The sequence below is a fragment of the Xyrauchen texanus genome, chromosome 29, assembly GCF_025860055.1.
Source record: "Xyrauchen texanus isolate HMW12.3.18 chromosome 29, RBS_HiC_50CHRs, whole genome shotgun sequence".
Taxonomy (NCBI): Eukaryota; Metazoa; Chordata; class Actinopteri; order Cypriniformes; family Catostomidae; genus Xyrauchen; species Xyrauchen texanus.
In genome coordinates, this window is record NC_068304.1 from 24,153,068 (window position 1) to 24,178,818 (window position 25,751).

Consider the following 25,751-nt stretch of genomic DNA (forward strand, 5'->3'; position numbering starts at 1 on the left):
TCAGCAGAACACAAACAAACATTTTAGAAGAATTTCTCAGCTCTGTAGGTCCATGCAATGCAAGTGGATGGTGATCAGAGCTTACGTAACATGAGAGGCAGCATGAACTTTATTCCCTCATGGATGTGCATTGGAGAGTGACCGGAAGTAAACAATTATAGTGAAATATTGATCTTAAATATTGATCTTTTTCTCACCTGAAGTGATTGTATTGCTTTGGAAGACATTAATTTAACCACTGGAGTCGTATGGATTACTTTTACTATGATTGTCTGTGCTTTTTGGAGCTTTCAAGTGCTGATCACCATCCACTTGAATTGTATGGACCTACAGAGCTGGGATATTATTTCATTTTTGGGAAAACATTTCCCTTAAATATTACCAAAATTCTAATATTTTTAATTTTTTTTAAGTCTTTAAAAGTCTTTATTTTTAAAATCACACTTCCTTAGTCCATAAGAGGCCGCAGTGAACACAAACCATACGCTGTGTTAAATTATTGCAAAGAACATTCCTGACTGTTAAAAAAAGGGCATTCCATATTAAACTAATGAGCATAGCATGAAAAATAAAAACATTTTAATTGGTTAATTTTCTCAAATAGTAGGTAAAACAAGGGGGGAAAACCCTGAATCAATAGACAGTTCTATGTTAGCATGGTGTTGTAATGGTGCCAAAGTACTACCCCAGACTCAAGCTTAATAATAACAGTGATCTCACAGTGTTTTTCATTTGTTACAGTTGTGTGTAATAATATTCCTAGCCAGCAGTGCTATTCAGAACTCATTGGTGAAGCAGCTCAGACTATGAGCCCAGGGGCTGTTAAAATAATGGAACACAAAAGAACAGAACAGAACAGAACACAAGGATCTTGAGACACACATTTTCAAATCGAACTCCTTTCCTGACAAAGACTTTTAAAAACCCATTGCTTCATCTGATATGAGAGCAAAACTCTATGGCAAAAGACCTCTACTAAATGTTTCACCGCATTTTGTTGTTTATTCAGCGACTCGTGCAGGAGCGCTGTTTTTTAGATGCGGTGTCAAGTTCAAAAGAACTTCTTAAACCTTTAAAATGTGTCTCAAGACACCTGTTAAACTGTACGGAAGAGGATTAGGGCCAAGCAATAATAAAAAAAATAAAGCCATCTCGAGATTAAAGTCATTATAATGCGAGATTAAACTTGTTAAATTTCGAGAAAAAAGTCGAAATACAATCTTGAGAATAAACTCATTAAATATCGAGAATAAAGTCATTATAATGCGAAATTAAACTCGTTAAATTTCGAGAAAAAAAGTCGAAATACAATCTTGAGAATAAACTCATTAAATATCGAGAATAAAGTCATTAATGACTTTATTCTCGATATTTAATGAGTTTATTCTCAAGATTGTATTTCGACATTGAGTTTATTCTCAAGATTGTATTTCGACTTTTTTCTTGAAATTTAATGAGTTTAATCTCGCATTATAATGACTTTAATCTCGAGATGGTTTTATTTTTTTATTATTGCTTGGCCCTAATCCTCTTCCGTAAAACTGTATTTGTGATGCTGCCTCTAGAGTTTTTTGCACACAAATGTGATCGTTCTTAAGTCGTTGTCAATGATTTCTTTCTAAAATTGGACGAATATTCAACATTTTATTCGACTAACATGCTGATTGTCCAATGAATTTAGAGAGGAACAAACTGTTGTATAAGTTTTTTTGTACATTTGTTTCATGGTCTATTCAAATACTTTATTCTGATTGGCTGCAGTGCATATGATAATATTGTTTAATGCACAGGTATTCAGTTTTAATCACGATAAATGTGACTGCTTTGCTGTCCTCTGTAAATAGACATCGTGAGAGTTTTATGCCTCATAACAAACTACCCCCTTGTGCGAATATAGTGTAGCAAGTCTGATGAGTCTCAGTGGTGGCATTAACCATCACATCACAAAAGACTACACCATCAAGTCATGTCTATAAACTGAAAAGCACTACAGGGGAAAACAAATAAACCAAAAAAAAAAAAAAAAACAGAAAAGACAACAGTGTTCATCAGCCAAATGAGTCTGACCTGGAGATATATAGGAATGCACCAGCAATTTCAAGCATTGCTGACTGAAGCGCTGAATGCAGTGTGTTTTATAAAATACAGCTTTTTGCATTTTATTAATCACACATGGCCATATTGCTTCCTCCAATTTGCATAGGGGTCCTGATCATCCTGTCTGGTTTATTTTGCGATAACAGCCAACTGAGTGTACATTATCCCGTATTTATTTTTTCTTGTTACAGCAAGATAACTTGTCTGTGACCCATCTCAAGTTTAAATGCACAAGGATTACAAAGATTCAACCTTCAGTTTTTATCCTTTTAGTACTATCCTTTAGTAGGGTACAACATTTTGAAGTCTAGATTCCTGTGTTTTTCCATTTCCATGGATACGGACAACATAGTTAAAAAGAAACTATTAGGGAAGAGGGAGATACATTTCATAACAGATGTAGATGTACTGTAATAACACTGTCCGCCAAACTAATGTGAAAATTTTGAATGAATCCGCTTCATGCGATGGCATGTGTATCTGATCTGCCTCTGAGGACAATATACTCTCACAGGTGCCAAATCAAGGGTCTATTATACTTTTCTTCAGTTAAAATGCACTCCCTTTGCTCTAAAATTATTCCAAAGTTATAAACAGCCTGCTATTATTTTATGTTAAGTAGAAAATACAGCATGCCCAATTGCTCCCAACTGATCCCATCAAATCTAATGTGTACTTCACACTCCCTCTGTAAAGTAAACCCACCACGTAACAACCATCCAACCCTCCAAAATTGTATCTAAATGACGATTTTTGGGGTGAGGAGTGTCATTTATGTTTTAAAAAACCTTTTGAGCTTTATTTTGGTAAATTAATATGAGTGTTTTGTTAATATTTTAAGGGTAAAGCAAACTTTTACAAATATGCTGGTTAAGCTCAGGCACTTAAACTTCATAAATTAACTTGAATATTTACAAGTGCTGTCGATTTAACGTGTTATTTTTAATGTGTTAAAAACAATAACACAATTAATCATGTCCAGGGACAGAAATATGGAATATTCCTTCCATCCAAGTCATTTAAGCTTGAAGTAACATCTGTTTTCAGCAGGGGGCAGAAGGTGAAACTTCAGTTGTATAGAACAGTGATTTTCAAACCGGTCCTGGAGTTATAACACACCCAATTTAAGTCTTGGAGTCACCACTAATGAGCTGATGAGTTGAATCAGGTGTGTTTGATAGAGGAGACATCCAAAATGTGTAGTGTTGAGGGGCCTCCAGGACAGGTTTGTGAACCACTGGTATACAGTAGGCAATGCACAGCTGTACCAGAGATTCTTTTATACTGATATATCAGCCTTCACAGCTTTACCATAGGAGTGAGAAAAAAGATAAACTTGGAAGTCAATCATTAAATGGTCCTGACGTCAATGAAACGCATTCAGAGTGTTTCAACAGTAAATCACCGTTTGAGGATACTGTACTGTCACATCATTCCTGTTTTCCCAAAGAGACTCTTAGTTTGAAGGTCTTCCTGTCTATTGCCCCAATTGTATCACTGGTGTTCCTCATCATCTTGTTAGCCCTTGTGTTTATACAGGTGAAACTCGAAAAATTAGAATATCGTGCAAAAGTTCATTAATTTCAGTAATTCAACTTAAAAGGTGAAACTAATATATTATATAGACTCATTACAAGCAAAGTAAGATATTTCAAGCCTTTATTTGATATAATTTTGATGATTATGGCTTACAGCTTATGAAAACCCCAAATTCAGAATCTCAGAAAATAAGAATATTACATGAAATCAATAAAAAAAGGATTTTAAATACAGAAATGTCGGCCCTCTGAAAAGTATAATCATGCATATGTACTCAGTACTTGGTTTGGGCCCCTTTTGCATTATTTACTGCCTCAATGCGGCGTGGCATGGATGCTATCAGCCTGTGGCACTGCTGAGGTGTTATGGAAGACCAAGATGCTTCAATAGCGGCCTTCAGCTCTTCTGCATTGTTTGGTCTCATGTCTCTCATCTTTCTCTTGGCAATGCCCCATAGATTCTCTATGGGGTTCAGGTCAGGCGAGTTTGCTGGCCAATCAAGCACAGTAATACCATGGTCATTGAACCAGGTTTTGGTACTTTTGGCAGTGTGGGCAGGTGCCAAGTCCTGCTGGAAAATGAAGTCAGCATCTCCATAAAGCTTGTCTGCTGAAGGAAGCATGAAGTGCTCTAAAATGTCCCGGTAGACGGCTGCGTTGACTCTGGACTTAATAAAGCACAGTGGACCAACACCAGCCGATGACATGGCTCCCCAAACCAACACAGACTGTGGAAACTTCACACTGGACTTCAAGCATCTTGGATTGTGTGCCTCTCCATTCTTCCTCCAGACTCTGGGACCTTGGTTTCCAAATGAGATGCAAAATCTGCTGTCATCAGAAAAGAGGACTTTGGACAACTGAGCAACAGACCAGTTCTTTTTTTCTTTAGCCCAGGTAAGACGTTTGACATTTGAAGCCCATGTCCAGGACCCGTCTGTGTGTGGTGGCTCTTGATGCAGTAACTCCAGCCTCAGTCCACTCCTTGTGAAGCTCCCCCACACATTTGAATTGCCTTTTCCTGACAATCCTCTCCAGGCTATGGTCATCCCTGCTGCTTGTGCACCTTTTTCTTCCACACTTTTCCCTTCCACTTAACTTTCTATTAATGTGCTTTGATACAGCACTTTGAGAACATCCAACTTCTTTTGCAATTACCTTTTGAGGCTTTCCCTCCTTGTGGAGGGTGTCAATGATGGTTTTCTGCACAACTGTCAGGTCAGCAGTCTTCCCCATGATTGTGAATTCAACTGAACCAGACTGAGAGACCATTTAAAGGCTCAGGAACCCTTTGCAGGTGTTTAGCTGATTAGAGTGTGACACTTTGAGCCTACAATACTGAACCTTTTCACAATATTCAAATTTTCTGAGATTCTGAATTTGGGGTTTTCATAAGCTGTAAGCCATAATCATCAAAATTATATCAAATAAAGGCTTGAAATATCTTACTTTGCTTGTAATGAGTCTATATAATATATTAGTTTCACCTTTTAAGTTGAATTACTGAAATTAATGAACTTTTGCACGATATTCTAATTTTTCGAGTTTCACCTGTATATGCCCTCTTGTACCTTATTTGGTCCTTGTTTGTATGTAGAGTATTGTAAGCTAGCATACTGCTGTTGAGTTTATGTTTACCTTCTTCGTTGAGTTATCTCCTTCTCTTTGTTGATCATTAAAAGGGATGCATTTGGATCTCTCTCTCTCTAAACCCTAACACATACAAATGAAAGGGTTAAGCCGTAAACTGACACAACCTGTTGCAAAATATCCCATGTCTTCTCATCAAAAACAGCAATTTTATTGTAGTAAACTCCAGATATAGTTCACTTCAATAGGATTGTTTAGTGTAAAACATGTTGTAGATTGCAATTAAAACAGTATATTTTTATTTTACTCTAAAACTTCACTTTGTGTAATAATTAAAAAATACATTTCCAGGAGGTACACACTCAACTTAACTGCACATCCTAGCATAGAAACTAATTGTATGGAGCAGTGCTCGCTTATTCATTAACCGTGATGCATGTACCGGGCATAATAAACCTGGGAGCGGAGTTAATGTACAGAGAATTGAGACTTCACCCACAAGTAGTGAACCAGGTGTAGGAGATATACGTGCACACTGCTGTCCCATTATATGTAGGAACATACGTATGTGTGAGCTAGGAATTAATTTAAACTGTCCTTATTCTACATCTTTATAAAAGGACATTTTTAATGGAATTAGTCACATTCAACAACCATTATAAGCAAGATAAATGACAAATAACTAGATTATTTGTCTGAATAAAATTCTCCACCATTAAAATCGTAATAAAACATCTTGTTGTATCCACTCACAATTTCTATTGTAAGGAATTAGCTTTAATAAGGGAATTATGATTAATTCACTTATTGGAGTAATATTATTCTCATGGCTCATTGAAAATAATATCACACATATTTAGGTATAGCTTTGAAGCGAAATCTTTTAAAAACAGGGATGAGATAATTTATCAAAATATACCAGAGTCAAATTACCTTTGAATACAGACAAACAATACTGTTATTCTAAACATAAATCTAATCTATCACACACAACATGAAACAGGTTGGTGAGTATTTACAGAATTAAGTAAAAGATCAATACATAGAAAATGAACTTTATGGAGTCTGTTGACAATGCCTTAAGAACCATTTATCCTTCTTTGAGTCTAAATTGATTTGCAATCGGATTACCCAAAGTAATTAACTAATACACCAGCACTTTGATCAAAAGTCTGGAGATGTACTTGCGTGTCGTTGCATTTCCTTGCATTGTGTTCTTTGTGTTGCTTGGTTCTTTGGCGAAAGTTCGTTCCATCGATGTTTTGGACACCGTTATGATCATGGATTGTTATTGTCTGCATGAAGCAAGATCTTCTGCAAGGAGGACTTGCAACTCCTGTTGGGTGTGTGAACCATAGAGCAGAGAGTAAGAGGCTTCCTCAGGCCTTTGTGTGTCCCGAGTTATCTTTGGACTCTACATGGCATGGAGGATCTGGCAGCAAGATAGCCGAAGAAGAGAGACCATGCGATGGTTCAAACAGAGCATTGCAAGAGAGAGAAATTCAGCAGAAGAGACGAGATCATGAGAGTTCTTCCTGTTTGAGACATTTGAACTGAAATTGGCCACACCCCAAAGGTGTCCTGAGGCAATCAGAAGTGACTTTTCAGAGTCACATGGTCGGCTGCTATGTCCCTTTTCAAAGTTGATTTATGATCCTTTGTGTGAAGAATCTTGGGACTTCCCGCTCAAAAATAGTGCATGTTTAATCGTGAACATTTATACCTTGAAAACGGTGCAAGAGACCTAACATTCATTGTCCTCAACATTCTCTATGTAAACAAGCAAGCATTTACATGCTAAATATGATATTCTTTCATGAATATTATATGTGCAAGTAACAAAACATGAAAATCCCTGATTACAAATCATTACACATATTTTAAAAAGGTACATCAGGCTCTAATCATTCATTTGTCAGTTATAACAGTGATCACAGGTCATAGAGTCATTTTCAGGATTATCTAGCAAGACTAGGTATTGTGTACATTGTGGTTTTAAAAATATTCTGTACATTTTAGAGGGTTGACTCAGCAAAGTACAACGTTCATGGATTCCTTTTTAGCTGCTGTTTGCAGGATAATAATCACAATGTCTTGTGACCTGATGAGTCTAAGTGGAGCAAATTGGTTTATCAGAGGACAAAACAGAGTGTGTTCTGAGTCTTTCTTGGGAATTCCAGGGAGTGTGAGCTCTGTCATTTATTGCTTGTGACCCCTGCACCCAAGGGCCTCTTTGCAGAGATGGTCTTAATAGCGGTGTCAGGCCAGTACCATTAAATGTGGGTATTTTTCCTCAGAAGCATGAAGTTCTGAAGTCACGTGCTATCTGGACAAGTCTCTTTTGTTAGTTTTATTGGTCAGCTCTGGCATTACAATCCCTAGTTTGATATTAAGCAGGCATGGGAGGGACGGTCCCTTCAGCAATTTAGGTGCCATGGATGAGTTTTCTATGACTCTCTAATTGCTCAGTGGGTGATCTCTCTGATCTGTGGAATGTGTTGTTGTGTTTGTTTGATGGCCTTGTTTCGTGGATAATCCTACAAAGGAATGTTCTGGGTTCAATACAAGGTAAGCTCAATCGGCAGCATTTGTGGCATGATATTGATTACCCAAAAAATAATTTTGACCCCTCGCTCATTTATTTAAAAAAAAGAAAAAACTGAGCATGGTTACTGTAAGCCACTTACAATAGAAGTAAATGAGACTGTGAAAGACTCCACAACACTATGGAAGGAGGACACAGGGAAGCGGGTTTTCCAGACTCCACTTTCCACTTCAATGCTTTACAACTTTCACAGACTCAACAATTCAGAGGCTTGTAGACAATCAAACTCATTTAGCTTCACAACGTAAACTCATTAGCTTCACAACGTAAACTCATTAGCTTCACAACATATTCATTAGCTTCCTAGTGCCAGACTCTCTCTCCCTCTCTGCTGATGGTGTGGCCGTTTATATGCCGCTCTCCTCACGCTCACTGGAATTAGAGACTGGTGTTTGACATAATCTAGCTCAGGTGTAAACACCCTGACCGCTTTCCCTCTCTCCGGATGGACACTCGACCATGCCCCCGCTGCCACAGGGACCAGTCCATAATCTTTAAAATATTAAAAAAGTACAGTCACTAGACTTTAACAAGATTTTAGTGTAATCAAATCATTTGCTTACATTATCTGTTTAAAATACATCCAATATTGCAGCTTTGTTGCCTGACGACATAACACCGGCAAACCCTATAATTCCCGTTTGTGATTTTGTCAGACTAAAATCTCATCAACACATATAATATCATATAAGTCACTCTAAAATCATGTTAACACATACTTTCTAAGTTTGTGGCTTTAGTTATAGTGTAGTTTAACATTTATTGACTGACCATTTTCACTTCTATTTTAAGTGCCTTAGTGTATTTAATAGATTTTTTTAATAAACAATGAGTGACAACAAATGATTTATTGTGGTAATTAACATATTGCCATAAATGCATTCAAATGAGCTCAACTTGTTTTGAATCTGGAATATTCCATTAAAGACCAATTCGCTCATTATCAATAAAAAAAAAAAAAAAAAAACAAATGTTATATTTAACTTATATTTTGTTTTAAACATTATAATTAGAGAAAAGAAAAGAAAAAACACATGGAAAATGTATAAATATATTGCTATTCGTTTGTTTGTTTGGGCATAATACCAGGGGACACTGCAAAAATGACAATATCCACTCCAACCCAAATAGTGACACTTGAATTAAAATTCACTCATAAGTTCACTTAATTGCATGTTTCCATCTTTAAAAATGTCCATCTTTAAAACTGTATAGAAGGAATGACCCAGCTGTGAAGTGCTTTTGCCAGCATGCTTATTTGTTGAGCAGTATGCAGGCCTTTGCAGTGGGTCTACCCTCCACCAGCCCTTTTAAAGACCGCACCGGAATGCTGTGAACCCTACCTCACAGTGGCAGTCACATTAAAATGTTATTAAAGTGTGAAATAGGAACAAGGCGTGAAGGAAGGTTTAACCCCAAGCCACTTCTGAGCTCCCTCTGCTTATTTGGAGAAGAACATAAAGGTATTCTTGATGTTTCTTTTCTTTTTCTTCTTTTTACAGGTTCCTTTTGTTCTGGTTGCACAAGGCCAATGGAAATATTTGTGTTTGGGGTGGGTTGTGTGGGGGCTGATGAAAGAGTGGCAGGGTTAGGGTGTGAATGCATTAAACAGGCATGTCTACCTCTATTCTGAAATCACTCTATTTTATATCTGTCTTTAGCAAGTTCACCTCTCACTCCACACATGCATGTCTAAGCAATGGGGGATGACACCGCCGTGCACCTGAGCACGCTGTAAAAAATACAGTGTGCGTACATGCCAGTGTCTACAGTACAAAAGAGCCTGAACAAAGACAGTGATATCTAGAATTTTCCTCTGCTCAAGGCAACAACAATAGTGATCAGTCATGGAAAACAACAATAAAATGACCTGCATCTAGCTAAAATCTAGCTAAAACACTCATTCTTAAAAATGTACTCCTATTTATACATTTAGTTTCGATGTATTGATTGCATTTCAGCACTAAAAAGCACTGTTGGTTTAGCTAAGGGTCTCAAGCTGTGCTCTTTCAAGGGGGAATGGCTTGTGTCAAGTCAATGAGACCGAACACATTAAAACTGATGTGAGCGTACTTAGACAGGTTGGGGCTCACCAAGTATTTCCTGCCTGGATGCACTTAAACAATCAATACAGCTGCACAAATTTACAAAAACAAACAATCCTGAAACTCATCTTTACTGGTCCTTTACTTGTTTTCTTCAAACTTCACTTGTCTCATATTTCATCTCAAGCATGATATTCGCTGACACTGTTGTCAACATGAATAACAAGTAGCCTACATTAACTTTTAAAAGAACTTCATTAGGGGCTAAATTATTTGGTGTAGTGGAAATGACACCACAATTGTGCTACAGTCGTCATTTGATAGAAATCACTTTCACACAAATAGTATTGAAGTAGTTTATGTTTATTTCACTTTTTGTTTAGATTATCATAATTTTAAACATTTATTCATTTGTATTTTTATAATGGATTTTTATTAGGAAAGTCTGGGACAAGACTAAAACAATCAAATCTAAAGACAAAAGGCATTTGAAAAGTACCAAAAATTCTCTAAGGCTGTTTTATTGTAAATGGTAAAATGGTCTGCACTTATATAGCGCCTTTTTAACCTTAACAGTATTCAATTAATTGTGACCTTCATCTAACGAAAAGAATAATAGTTGAAATTAACTTTCATGGGACATGAAATTCACAGAAGTTGAAGAAACACCCATATATTAATCTATGGGATAATAATATTTCCTGAAAAAGACAGCTGGAAAATTTAACTTGTTGATTTATGTCACTGAAATTATCCAGTGTAAGAATCTATGAATTTGAAATAAACAATCCAAATCCAAAATCATAAGGTATAATCCAAAGAAAAACAGTGGGGTTTATTGTGAATATCTTGACTACATAAGCGTTCTAAGTTTGAGAATCAGTACTGCGTGTTAGTTATGTCTTGCTTGTTTTTGTAAATTAAGATGTACTCTACTTGTAGAGTTTTTGATCAGATTGTGGATTGAAAGACTGGACAAAACAAAACACATGCTAAGACACATAATTGTTACTTTAATTTAGTTCACTTTTACGTTTTAATTTATTCTGTGATAGATTAAGATAAAAGCTTTCCTGACACATTCTCTTAAACATTCACTTTAAAGTGGAGAGAAAGCTGATACCAAACCATTTAAACACCCCCCCTCAACCACCCAAGTACTTTTTTTTTAAGATTTAGTGTGTGTGTGTGTGTGTGTGTGTGTGTGTGTGTGTGTGTGTGTGTGTGTGTGTGTGTGTGTGTCAGTCTGTCTATGGGGGGATATAAGAATTTCCTAATTAATTCCTTTGCCCCATGTAACCCTCAGACTATTCGTAATCCAGAAGGGAGCATCTTTATTGATCTTGGGAATGCTTGAGTAGACTCCCAATGCTTATCTCAGCATAAAAAGCATCTCTTGTGATGAGCCACAATTTAATTAGATGACAATCACTGTTAACAATGCACTGCCAACATCAAGAAATTTGCACATTGGCGCTGGCAGTGATAAATTTCAGCTGCTTAGACAGGGACAAATCACATCCTTGAATTAACTCTTTTCATATGAACAGGAATTTCAAAAAGCACTGCAGAAATTACGAACAACAAAAGGAATACACAATTGTGTTCCGTACACAATCTGTCAAAGCATTGCGGAAGCTGTCATTAAAGTTTACACAGCTGTCAATGGCAGGCTAGACCCTGTTTACTGTATTAATGTGTGCTGCACATATACAAAGTACAAAGGGGCAATATATTTATATTTTCTGCAATTTGAGAACACATCCACAAGAGGGCAGTTCACATGATTTTCTCTAACAAAGATATCTGAAAAAATACATTTATAAACAATATATAAATATGTATATTCAGATACTGTATGTACATCTTGTATTTCTGTCAGCAAACACTACACTGATGTTTTAACTATCTCTCTGTCTTTAAAGAAATTGTTCAACTAAAAATGAAAGTTAAATGAATATGTATTCATCTTCATGCCATCCCAGATATGTATGACTTTCTTTCTTCTGGTTAACTCAAACGAAGATTTTTAGAAGAATATCTCAGCTCCTTAGGTCCATTCGATTCAAGTGAATGGTGATCAGAACTTTGAAGCTCCAAAAAGCACATTAAAGACCCAGGTGTACTTCATTTGTGCATGTTCCAGATCGCCAACCAATAGTGTACGAAAAGATAAACGAGAATTTAACAAAACAGATTTCCTTACCCTTAACCAATACCTAACCAATAGTGTTTTAAAATTGGGGAGTAATAAAGTAAAAAACATTTTTATAAAATCAAAATCAGCAATTTTACTCGTGATTTCTGTGACACTGAATACAACACAGTTGTAGTGGTACCTCTAGTGTTCATTTCACCAGGAAACTGCTGCGAAACATTGAAAGCAGCACATACATGTCAGTTTGCAAAAATGGATATAGAGTAATGTTCATTCTATGAGACCAGAGCTGTGTTGCCAAAAGCATTGTAAACCGAATTAGACTGTAGAAACCATTAGTGCCAATGGTCTCTACGAACAATTTAAGCTTGCAATGCTTTTGGGAAGTGCAGCCCAGGTGGATTTAACAACTGGAGTTGTATGGATAATTTTTATGCTGCATTTGTTTGCTTTTTGGACCTTCAAAGTTTTTGCCATCATTCACTTGCACTGTATGGATTTACAAAGCTGAAATATTCTTCTAAAAATCTTTGTGTTCAGCAGAAGAAAGAGAGTCACACGTCTGGGATTACATGAGGAAAAATTATAAAGAACTTTTTATCTTTATTTCCCAGAATGGCTAATAATGTCTTTTGGGGCGGGGGGGGGGGGGTGCCACTGTTTTATGCTTGTTTATGTATAAACTAACCTTTTTTCTTCTCAAAATATTTTCTTTTAATAAATATTTTTTGGGAAAAAATTATTTTGAAAATAATATAAAAAATATATATCTTCTGCGCATCCTGTTCGCAAAGCAAAATATTTTTGATTGAGTCATAACAATATTTCTAACAACTACAATAATTTCGACAATGTTAGGGGTTTACATTTTCACTTTTATAACTGTTAATCACCCTGAACATATTGTAAAGTTAAACATAGTAGGAGACAAAATTGTCAAGTACAAGGACAGTTAGCCTATTAAATATAATAATACATAATGATAACAATAGTTGTTATAAACAACCTCCCAACACCTCATATTATTAACTCATGCAAATGTGGGCACACAATCTTTTATCTGTAGTGAAAGAACATTTTGGGGAAAGCTTTCTGTGGTCAAGTGATTCATATCTTCTGAACACACATTACAAATTCATAGCCCCCAATGGCTGGCACTAAACAAGCCACTTTTAAAAAAAACAAACAAAAACATTGTTGAACCAAGGTACAATATTTTTATTTTTATTTTTTTGGAAAGGGGGACCATAGGTGAAGGCCATGGGCTAATGGCAATGAGGGATTTGTCAGTCATCCTAACATTTAATAATCCCTGGATCACCATTTTCTGCTGTTTGTTTATATTAACCTCTGGTTGAACCCACTTTAGAGGCAGCCTCTGTGCCAGAAAGTTCACTGAACATTCAGCATGGAAGCGGAGAACATGTCATCTCGAATCTATTAGCCCACAGGGGAGACTCTAGCAGTCCATGCACCACACACACACAACTCGCATACACTAGGTAAGCTGCAAACCCTCAACTTTTCTTTTCTGATGGCGCCTGTAACTGAGATTATTGCATGCAATGACCACATTCTCACCTTGCTTTTTTTGCTCATGCCGAATAATCCTATCAAACAATGCAGTACATCTTACCGTAACTGCTTTCTACCACATTCTGTAGTACTCCCGTGCACTCACCAGTAATGGTGTTGACAGTTTTGCTTTCTTTGCAATTGTTGCCTTTAATTGATACAATCTCAAATACACATAAGAACAATGTTTTCCAGTCTGCATTAGATGATTTATTAAAGGATCTTTTCATTATGCTTGGATGTATTTCTAAGATAAGAAATTCTAAGAGGTTTGTGTGTATTGACCATCACTGGTTAAACATTTTATTTTTAGAGAGTATATTGCTTTAAGTTATACGTTATTGAATCTAAAATGCACCAAACATAGTGTCCTGTTGGTTTGCATACTCACCATTGGGTGGTGACAAAGAGAGGTCACATTGTCAGAGTGGGATGTTCACTGATCCATTATACAGTACATATGATAAGTGAGATGGTCTTCAGACATTCCAAAACAAACACCTTATCCTATCAATACATAAATTAGTGTTATTTAACAGTTATGCAACAGTTATGCAGTTAAGCATGCATTATGTGCAAGCTTTTTAGCCATTATGCATTTTGCTTTGCAGTACATTTTAATAGCTCCATATCTTATGTCTTAAAGGTGTACTCAGTAACTTTTTTCTTTGTGTCGTATTGGACATACACTGACACCTATATGCTTGAATATAGCATCATTTTAAATCAATAGTTTTCAGTTTCAGATGCCATTGTAGAAATTTAGCATTCAGTCAGCCATGACTAATTTAATCAATGAGTGAATGTGTCAAATAACAGGATGGTTCCTGAGATTAAATGAGTAGTATTTGGCTGGTCATGTTTTTCTAACCTGGCAGCCACAATGTGCGGACACTCTCCATGTAGAATAAAACAGCTTTTATAAGGTTACGGATATGACTAGAGTCTTCATTTTATTGTGATTGGTCATGATTTCCTACATATATTGCAAAATTACAATTCATGTCTTTAGATGTTAAACTTTTTTGATGAGGAAACAATTACTGAATCCACCTTAAATATTTACCCATTTCAGTAGCATCCCTTTTCCCCACAGCTGCCATATTTGTGACCATCAGTGGGAGGAAACATTGATGGTGAATAGAAAAACACCCATGAAATGAGATCAATAAAAACATAAATTGCTTTTGGTCCACGCCCAGTCCCAGGAAAGGTTCATAAAGTTCTGAAGACAGCACAAAGTAAATTTAAAAAATATTCCACGTATTTTTTTCTTTTCTCCAAGTCTAATTGAAAACGCTGATTAGAAATATGTTCTTACTGTGGTAAAAAAATAAGTTATAAGTAACCAAGTCTAAGTGCCTGAGCTTGACCAGAGCGTATTTAATACTGTAGTCTGGTATTAAGCATCCCCTTAATACTTAAAAATACAGCATGCATATTACAAGCACATTTATAAAAAAAAATACAAAAATACAAAATAACAGAAATGTCCCATTTAATTAATAGCCAGAGTCACTAAAGACTAACTTTGTCCAATTGTTCACTTGTGTGCATCAATGTTAAACAGTAGCTGGCAACAATGGCAACTAGGAAAAAATAAACCAGTGCACTTATAACTACAAATGGCAAGTACACAACAAGATATCTGTTCATATGTGATGAAAGCCTATTTAGCAAGTAGCGCATATCAGTAAAACGTTATAGGGTTTAGTGTTCATCTAGACACTGTAACAAAATTAATACCTTCCTGACTCTCGTTTTTTAATATGGGACAAGTGGAAACACTTGTTGCTGGCCTCTACAGTCCCTTTTCACACTCTGAGTTTTGGAACGCGTTAGTACAATTTTGCAGGGTAAACTTCGACAGCGTTGAATGGGAGTGAATGGGAGTGAATGGGAGAGCACATCAATATTATTTTCACTTATCCATTTGCTTCAAGACCAAAAAAATAAATAATTAAATATTACGTTTGAATGACTTTCCAGAATAGGGAAAAAAAAATAGAGAACAGTGAATTAAGACTGTTTGACTGTCACCCTCTGAGCACCTGTAATAGAAACCCCCTCGCAGCTGTGGTAACTGTTTTTTTTATTATTATTAATTCCCAGGGTAATATAACACAAATCATAATGGTATAAATTTACAATCAATAATAAAAACATATAATATAAAAGGTGCGAGATTTACGCTGATAAATAAGGCGGAAACGCGTCATCACAGTCAGTGAAAAAGATCTATTGGTTAACAGCGGCGACCGCGGAGCAGGAACATTAGTTAGTTCATTTCATATATATGCTCGAGCTAGAAATACCAGGGTGCAGTACCTGACAGACATGTACATCAGCCAATCAGCGCCTGAAAATTAACACTGGGCTTGGTTTTAAAGCCAGAGATGATGTGCATGATGAGCGTTCAATTCAACTGCAAAACGAGTAGTTCTTCAAAAGTTATTGCAATGTTTCATCTATTTGCTTATTTAGTGCCTTTTAAACATTGCTAGAATTGTTCATGTATCTCGACAAACATGCGTAGATATTTAGTGTCACATGTGTTTGAACCGACGTATCAACTATCAGAATCAGATTGAGCTTTACTGCCAAGTATGCTTCCACATACAAGGATTTTTTTTCTTGGTGACAGAAACTTCCAGTGCACAATCAATACAACAAGACAGAGATAATACAAAAATAAAGAACTCTATCTGTTCTGATAAACAACAACAGGTTAGAGGTAACAAATTATTGGAAATTATTGGTGTCAAAATATTGGGTCAGTGTTAAAATATTAGCCAACACGTAAGGAATACCTGACAGAGCAATATCCACGATAGCTGATTTTTTTTTTTTTTTTTTTTATATATATATATATATATATATATATATATGGAATTTGCTCTAAATTTACTTTACAGGAACCAAGATGGCACATGGTGATCTGAAAGAAATGGCTGTGATTTATGACAACGAACAGAGGAATGGTTACTGCTCTGGTGAAGTTGTGTCTGGACAAGTTTTACTTAAGCTCTCAGCAGCCACCAAAGTCAATGATATACACGTATTAGTCAAAGGATATGCTCAGGTGTGTTGGACTGATAGACTGTCTAACTGCTCAGAAGAGAGGAAACATCTGTCCTTATCAAAGACAATTTTAGCGGCAACAGGTAGGCCAACGAGACATATTTTTAAACATATGGGTATATATTTCACCCAATAATGACAATTCTCTCATCATTTACTCACCCTCATGCCCAGATGTGTATGACTTTATTTCTACCGCTGAACACAAATTAAGATTTTTTTATAAGAATATCTCTGACTCCAATAGAGTTAGGTTCATTCAATGCAATTGAATGGTGGCCAGAACATTGAAGCTCAAGACCATCAAGCTTTTGGCCACCATTCAATAGCTTTGAATAGACCTGCAGGGCTGAGATATTCTTCTAAAAAGAAAAATTGTGTTCTTCGGAAGAAAGAAAGACATACACATCTGGGATGACATGAGGGAGAGTAAATTATGAGAATTTTACTTTCTGGGTGAACTATACCTCTACAGTTTGAGACATTAATCATGAAGATTCTGACGATAAAAGTGTTGCATTGTCTATTATATCATTAATGTGGTATAGTTAAATGTAATAATATCTGATTAGGTACTCAAGACCTCATCCTTGATTGTGGTATCCATGTGATCCCTTTTCAACTGGAGCTACCTCAAAGGTAAGTGCAAAGTGTTTCATTTTTGTTGTGTCAAAAAAATGACAGAAATCTAGAAATCAATTCTATTACAACATAAATTGCAACACAGATTTCGGATTGAGAATGGGATTGTGCAGCAAAGAAAACCCATCCATCAGACAAATTTCCCTTTGTCTTCTAGTCCCTTGGTTTCCTCTTTCACTGGAAAATATGGGAGAGTTTACTATATGGTGCAGGCTGTTCTAAAAAGGCCATTCCATGAGAAACAACATGCGTGCAGAGAACTTTCTATTATCAGTCATATTGATGTCAATATGCCATCGCTGATAGTGAGTATGTCAAAACTGCCTTGTTTTTCTATTCATACCCCTTACCACACATTTTACCAAGACTGCGTTTAGCCATTAACAAACACAAATCCAAACTGGTTGTCTACACCTTTTTAGGCACTAACAGCATGTAAATTAGATATCTACAAGCACTTTATATTCTGCTTTGTTTTCTGAGTCATGTCTGTGAAATGTTTCAACTGCCTTTGAAAATTAACACCTGTTTATTATTGTGCCATAATTTGTTTCTGATAACGCCACCCCTAAACAGCACATACAAACAAAACACTGTGCCTTAGTGGGTGGTTATTGACCAGAATAGGATGCAATGCAGACAGATCTTATGCCGTTTAGTCATAGGCCTGTCCATGTAATACTACAGAACAACGCCGCCCCCCCCCCCCTATAGAGTATGCAGACCTTTTAGTTTGCTATCTTATAAACATTTTAACCACAAATTCTACACATATAAACAGATAACAAAATAATTATCATAAAAATCATTTTAGATGTATTGCATGTTAGTCAACTTCTTCTGTCCGTATCAGACAGGAAGCTGTTAAAAATCAGCACACTTCCCACCCCAGCATATGCTTTAAACAGATATTCTCATGTAGAAAATTCCTGGGAGGACAATTGAATCTAGTTGCCCAGCCAGTATTGAAGTGCACTCTCAGGCTCAGAGGGATGGCTTGGACAGATACTGTACAATATTTTGCTAATGGAGTCAGTGCGAATTGATTTAGCACTTGATGAAAATGTTACACAGGCTGCTATTCAGAACTAGTTGACTCATTCTCAATGGAACATAGATATTGGATGGATAGAGACATGCAAATCAGTCTTAATCTCTGTGATTGTACTAAAAAAGTGGAAAATATTTGGAATATGCTATTTCATTTGTACTTGAATTTTAATAACATCACTGACACCAAATATAGTTACTTAGAGCATGGGTTCATTACAACTTGTATTTATGTTTGTATCTTATTTGTTCTTCATAAGAATATGATGTTCATTGTCATTAGAGAATCCTCTGTGGCAGACCCTTGACTCAAAGTTGTTGTTACAGTCTTCAAAGTCACAAACCTGTGAGAAGATGATTGGATGCTGGATCTTTACTTCAGGTCTCATCTCTCTGACTGTCAATGTGGACCGAATAGGTTATTGCAGTGGTAAGAAAAAAAAAGCATACATGCCAGTTGTGAAAATGCTTATAGTTTGCTTTTTTTTCTAAATTAATATGTATATATATATATATATATATATATATATATATATATATATATATATATATATATATATATATATATATATATAAATAAACAAATGATATTATCAGCATAACAATTTGAGTGAAAAGTTTTTACATTTTTATCCTTATTTCTACTACACATATACACCAAAATTCAGTTAAAACTCTAAAAGCATTTGCCGGAATACTCCACTTCAATGGAGAGAAGCTCTATTGTTTCAGCCTCTGTCAATGTTTAACAACATTTCTTTCCAGACTTTTTGACAGGAGACTTTTTACTTCAGCGAGTCCTCAACTCATATGCAGTGTTTGGCAAGTTACTCCAAAAATTTTGCAAGCTAAGCTACCAACTACTCAACAGAAAAATGTGTTAAGCTAAGCTAAAAACTACACTTTAGAGAAAGTAGCAAGTTACACTACAAGCTACACACCAAAAGTAGCTTGCTACATTTAAGCAAAAGTAGCTTGCTACATTTAAGCTTCTTCATTTTTTTTTCAACCAGATGCACAGAGCATACTGTCATAGACAAAGCATCTTAAATACTTATTTAAATGATGTTTATCAAAGCCATGGTACAGCATAGTACAGTATAGTGCAATACACTATATACATATGCAGTATGGTGCAATATAATATGTAAAAAAACCATAAAAATTCATATTTATGCATGCTATCTATGCAACCCATATGTTCATTTTATTTTTCATATTTATTCCACTACCTCTACAAATACCCATTTGAACATAATTTCCTTTGCACATCCTTGCAACTCTGTGTAAACATACTATTCATCTTACCGTAATTCTGTGTCTTTTTCTTATGCTTGTGTGAGCACATCTGGGCAATAACAATGTGATATCTGGTGGTATCAGATGGTAATACCATGGTACTTTGAGGTACAATTACCATATTTACAGTATGTACTATTTTGTGTTAACATGGTGCTTTAAAGTATTCACGCTTATTATTTTGATTCACGCTTATTATTTTTTGGATCCGTGACCGCAATACTTTTGAGGGGATTTTGATCCCATGGTGTTGGCAAGTAAGGGCATGTACAAATTCTTTAGCAGTGTGCACATGAGCTTTTTGAGTCATTCATATTAGGGATGTGCACGAGTAGTTGAATATTCGTTCTGCAATAATTATTCGAATAGTAAAAATGCTATTCGAATTTCACAAAATTTTGCTTTGCTGGACATATATACAGTGAGAATCATGTTAAAACCTGAACACACAAACTAAAACTGGCAGTTATAACAGAATGCACTGGGTGGCGCTGTTGAGTGTGGACACAGGTTGATCACATTTGTTGTCATCAGTATGTTCAGATGGTAAGCGGTGCACACTTTACTCTCGAATATGTGCAGCTCGTCAGAAAGCAGCGTCCCCATTGCAATGTAATCCCTATGATGCTTCTGTAAACAACAAACATGGCATCAGAGAAAGACTATGCTAGCTGAGGTAAGGGACATTCCATCATTTAAACTGGTGTATATAAATTAGTATAGTTTACTGAGCACATGGATAAATTTGCGTGATATGAGCGCAAAGCGATCATCTGTGTTCCGCGACTGCTTTCGGGTCCTTGAATAACATATAAACACTGATTAAGGGCAGCCGGTGGACTTTCTGGTGGCCTCCTAGGGAAAGAGGGTGCCCCCCTATGGAGTAGGTGCCCTATGCAGACTGCATAGTCTGCTTATTGGGAGCGGCGGTACTGTGTGTGACCAATTTATTGTAAAGAACTGACTCAGACGAGCATTTCATTTAGTTCTGATTCAAAACTGGCAATAGTAAATACCGGTATGATGTATAATGTAGCAGTGTAGCATTTGTCAAAGCTATGCGCTACCTAATCCAAAATATAGCTTTGTTACTGAAAAGCTACTTGATTTAAAAACTAGCGAAGCTACCAACCTTGCTACTCATAAATGTAGTTAAGCTAATACCTTTGCTATTTTTAGCATCACTGCTCATATGGCTTTGTTATCACATAGCATCATTACAGAACTTTTTCAGAAATGTTAAAAACTTCTTATATTAACAAATAGCCTGAGCTGATTTTTCAACAAAGGGTCCTGTTCACACACAGCCTTTAAAAGAAAAATATTGTTAATTTTATAGCTAAGATTGTATGCGTGAAAGTGTCTATTGTCACACATTTAATTACAGTGAGGGAAAAAAGTATTTGATCCCCAGCTGATTTTGTACGTTTGCCCACTGACAAAGAAATTATCAGTCTATCATTTTAATGGTAGTGTGCGCCTAATCTCAGCTCGTTACCTGTATAAAAGACACCTGTTCACAGAAGCAATCAATCAATCAGATTCCAAACTCTCCACTATGGCCAAGACCAAAGAGCTGTCCAAGGATGTCAGGGACAAGATTGTAGATCTACACAAGGCTGGAATGGGCTACAAGACCATCGCCAAGCAGCTTGGTGAGAAGGTGACTACAGTTGGTGCGATTATTCGCAAATGGAAGAAACACAAAAGAACTGTCAATCTCCCTCGGTCTGGGGCTCCATGCAAGATCTCACCACGTGGAGTTGCAATGATCATGAGAACGGTGAGGAATCAGCCCAGAACTACATGGTAGGATGTTGTCAATGATCTCAAGAAAACAACTGGTAACACACTATGCCGTGAAGGACTGAAATCCTGCAGTGCCAGCAAGGTCCCCCTGCTCAAGAAAGCACATGTACAGGCCCGTCTGAAGTTTGCCAATGAACACCTGAATGATTCAGAGGAGAACTGGGTGAAAGTGTTGTGGTCAGATGAGACCAAAATCAAGCTATTTGGCATCAACTCGACTCGCCGTGTTTGGAGGAGGAATGCTGCCTATGACCCCAAGAACACCATCCCCACCGTCAAACATATAGGTTGAAACATTGTGCTTTGGGGTGTTTTTCTGTTAAGGGGACAGGATAACGTCACCATATCAAAGGGACGATGGACGGGGCCATGTACCGTCAAATCTTGGGAGAGAACCTCCTTCTCTCAGCCAGGGTGTTAAATGGGTCGTGGATGGGTATTCCAGCATGACAATGACCCAAAACACACGGCCAAGGCAACAAAGGAGTGGCTCAAGAAGAAGCACATTAAGGTCCTGGAGTGGCCTAGCCAGTCTCCAGACCTTAATCCCATAGAAAATCTGTGGAGGGAGCTGAAGGTTCGAGTTGCCAAATGTCAGCCTCGAAACCTTAATGACTTGGAGAAGATCTGCAAAGAGGAGTGGGACAAAATCCCTCCTGAGATGTGTGCAAACCTGGTGGCCAACTACAAGAAACGTCTGACCTCTGTGATTGCCAACAAGGGTTTTGCCACCAAGTACTAAGACATGATTTGCAGAGGGGTCGAATACTTATTTCCCTCATTAAAATTCAATTGAATTTATAAAATCTTTGACATGCGTTTTTCTGGATAGTTTTGTTGTTATTCTGTCTCTCACTGTTCAAATGAACCTACCATTAAAATTATAGACTGATCATTTGTTTGTCAGTGGGCAAAAAGTACAATATCAGCAGGGGATCAAATACTTTTTCCCTCACTGTATGTTTTAGTGACCTAGAAATAGTGCAGGAACAATATTTCTTATTCCATTTCCCATCATAACAATTCTTGCACATGATTAAAATCTTTAAACTTCCTGTTTCTTTTCAAGATTAAACTAGCTTCTCTGATGTTAAATGTGACATCTTACACACATTTCACATTTAACATCTCTGATGTTAAATGTGAACTGTTACTTTTGATTGGCACTGTATATCTTTATGATTTTTAAAGTTTTCTGGTTGTGTCAGTATGACAAACTTTGGCCTTTGAGATTTTTGCTAACCTATATCTGGGCGGATCACCATCACGGCTAGGTAAGCTTCTGATCAGTGGTGGACGAAGTACACATACCATGTACTTGAGTTAAAGTAAAGATACTTAAGGTAAAATATTACTCAAGTAAAAGTAGAAGTGCTGCCTTTCAACATTCACTTGAGTAAAAGTACAAAAGTATTTGCCTTCAAATGTACTTAAGTATCCAAGTACTATGATTTTTTATGGCCATAATGTCCTATTATAATTTGTCACAAGACTCTTGCTTAACTCAGTCTACATGAAGACTAATGTCACTCTTGGCACACCAATCTATTAATAAAATGACATTAATTAGTCAGATGTGTATATATATATATGTAATTGAATTGAATACATTTTTTGTGTGTTTAATTTTGGAGGGAAGGGGACTGTTCCCATAAGGTATAATACATTTACAGTATTTACTGTATATATTTTTCTCGAGTGTCTATGGTCATAATTATTAACATCCTAATGTTATGATACATTCACATAAACCTGCACAACACCATTAAATATATATCTATATATATATACACACACGCACACACATATATACACACACACACGCAGCACACATAGAACATATATATATATATATATATATATATATATATATATATATATATATATATATATATATATATATATATACACACACACGCACACACATATATATATACACACACACACGCAGCACACATACATAGAATATATATATATGGGAGCAGCCAATTTCCCTCCAAAATTAAACACAAAAACGTATTAATGCAGTGTTTCTGCTACTCCCCAGAAAAAAATGCTATTATATGCAAGTCATTTTAGTGTCAACATAATAAGCAATGTACATTATGCGTCAATATTTACCGATAATTGCTGCAATAATAGCTGCTGCTCTCTGCCCCGCTTAAAATCATTGGCATCGCAATTTGTTTGGAACTATTGAGAGCTACACGAATCACGTGACCGCGCGGCAGCGAGATCACTGTCGCAACCGTCTATGTTCGCAACTCTCATATTTAACGGCTCTGGGGTGCGTTTCCCGTACAACGACGTAACTTGCTGCTCCACTACCGTAGTACGATGCACTGTTGAAGAAATCAACTTGCTAGTCACGACTGTATCCCGAAACCGTATTGTCGCAAATTGGTTGTTCAACCACGTTGGTTAATGATGTCACACATGTGGTGGAGTAAAATCTACTTTTAATGAATCTGTTTGCGATCGAAATAATGCTAGATGTTTTGCTATAAATTACAGACATGTCATCTGAGGACTATCTCATATTTTTCTCAGTTATTTGCTTTATTTCCAGATTCAATCATAGGCTCGTTCTTACGCACTAGAGCACGTTCACACATGTGCACTCTTCAAAAACGGTGCTTTAAATCTATTGACAAACTAAAAGACATAAAGGACATTTGTATGTCTTCTAAATAAAAGATACTGATTGTACTGAATGTCATCTTGCTTATTTGGCTCAAGATAATAATTTATTAAGCCCACATGTTATAATAACAAGAAACTCTGCTTCTAACCACAGGTCGAGAGCTGTCGTTCCAACCACACATCTCTGCAATGCTGTTTGCGAATGTTCGTTGGAACGATGGTTTCGGGAAACACCGACTCGTTGAACTAGGATGATAATGACGGAACTTGCGACCATAGTTGGCTAACGATGCTTTTGGGAAACGCACCCCTGGTTCGCGCTTAGTAGATGCCACCAAGGCAAGTTCAAAACAAAGCGCGCGCGCTGTAGGCTGCTGTGATTGGTGGCTCGTTTGACCAGTTACGTTTTTATCCACTCATAAATAAAAAGGAACGACTGATTTTGAAAATGTAGTAGAGTAAAAAGTAAGATATTTGACTTTGAAATGTAGTGGAGTTAAAGTAAAAGTCTCCCCAAATTTAAATACTTCAGTAAAGTACAGATACGCAAAAAAGCTACTTAAGTACAGCAACGAATTACATTTACTTTGTTACTGTCCACCACTGCTTCTGATTGAGTTTATATTAAGGTAGATATGACTGTTTATAGTTTGTGTCATCCTGCTGTAATTGTAGTGGCTTTTTAGAAACAGTTTGATTTTAATCTTGTGATATAACGGTGTCTGTTTTCATTTTTTCTCCAGGAGAATTAATCCCAATCTATGCTCGTATTGAGAACCGCTCTTCTCGTCTTGTTGTGCCGAAAGCAGTTATATACCAGATTCAGACCTGTATGGCTAATGGGAAAATGAAAATCGTCAAACAGGTGGTTGCTAATGTTAGAGGAAATGTTGTCCCGTCTGACAGCTCTGACAGATGGAATGGAAAAACACTGAAGATTCCTCCAGTTTCTCCCTCTATTCTCAATTCGGACATCCTGAGAGTAGAATACATCCTTGAAGTGAGTGATTATTAAATGTTGTTAAAACAGTCAGGTGTAAGGATTTATTTAATTACCACTAATAATTCTACCAGTCTTTTTAGGAATATTCTTTATTTTTTGTTAAGCATAGTATAGTTGCAAAGACTGGAAAATATGCAAATTTACACAGCAACTGTGGTTGTCTAAGGAAACCAGTTTTAAAGGCTAATCAATATTAAGTTCATAAAAGCTTTGCTTGCAAACACAAAACAATTATTAAATTGTTTTTGTACGTTTAAAATATCGATGTAAAATATGTAAAATATTTAATTGTGTATATAAATGGTTGAGCTATCTTTGTTTTTCTGCTACTATTGCTCTTGTCAAGGTAATTGTTCAGATACCTGGTGCTAAAAATCTAAAAGCGAAGTTTTTGGCAGACACACCTTTAGCATGAGCAGCCATTCAAGTGCAGACATGAGATCATTAACGCTTACCCTCCCTGGTGTACCTGAAGGTATAGTACAAACTGAATGATGAGGGAATCTTAGGTTTTTATGACACATCTTTGTTTGGTCAGATACATTAGCTCAGGAAGACTTGGTTATAATTTGCAGAGGCCCAAAAATGAGTTTTTTAGTAGATGACAGTTGATCTT

The 25,751-nt window shown here is 36.4% G+C and overlaps 1 protein-coding gene across 1 annotated transcript; it reads left to right on the forward strand.

Annotated features, from left to right (window-relative positions):
- The first annotated feature begins 16,531 nt into the window (after window positions 1-16,531).
- LOC127623026 (arrestin domain-containing protein 4-like) lies at window positions 16,532-25,147 on the forward strand. The gene is made up of 5 exons (XM_052097239.1): window positions 16,532-16,772; window positions 17,262-17,328; window positions 17,489-17,636; window positions 18,709-18,811; window positions 24,876-25,147. Exons 1-5 carry the CDS (start codon window positions 16,532-16,534, stop codon window positions 25,145-25,147), a joined length of 831 nt encoding a protein of 276 aa, XP_051953199.1.
- Window positions 25,148-25,751: the final 604 nt, after the last annotated feature.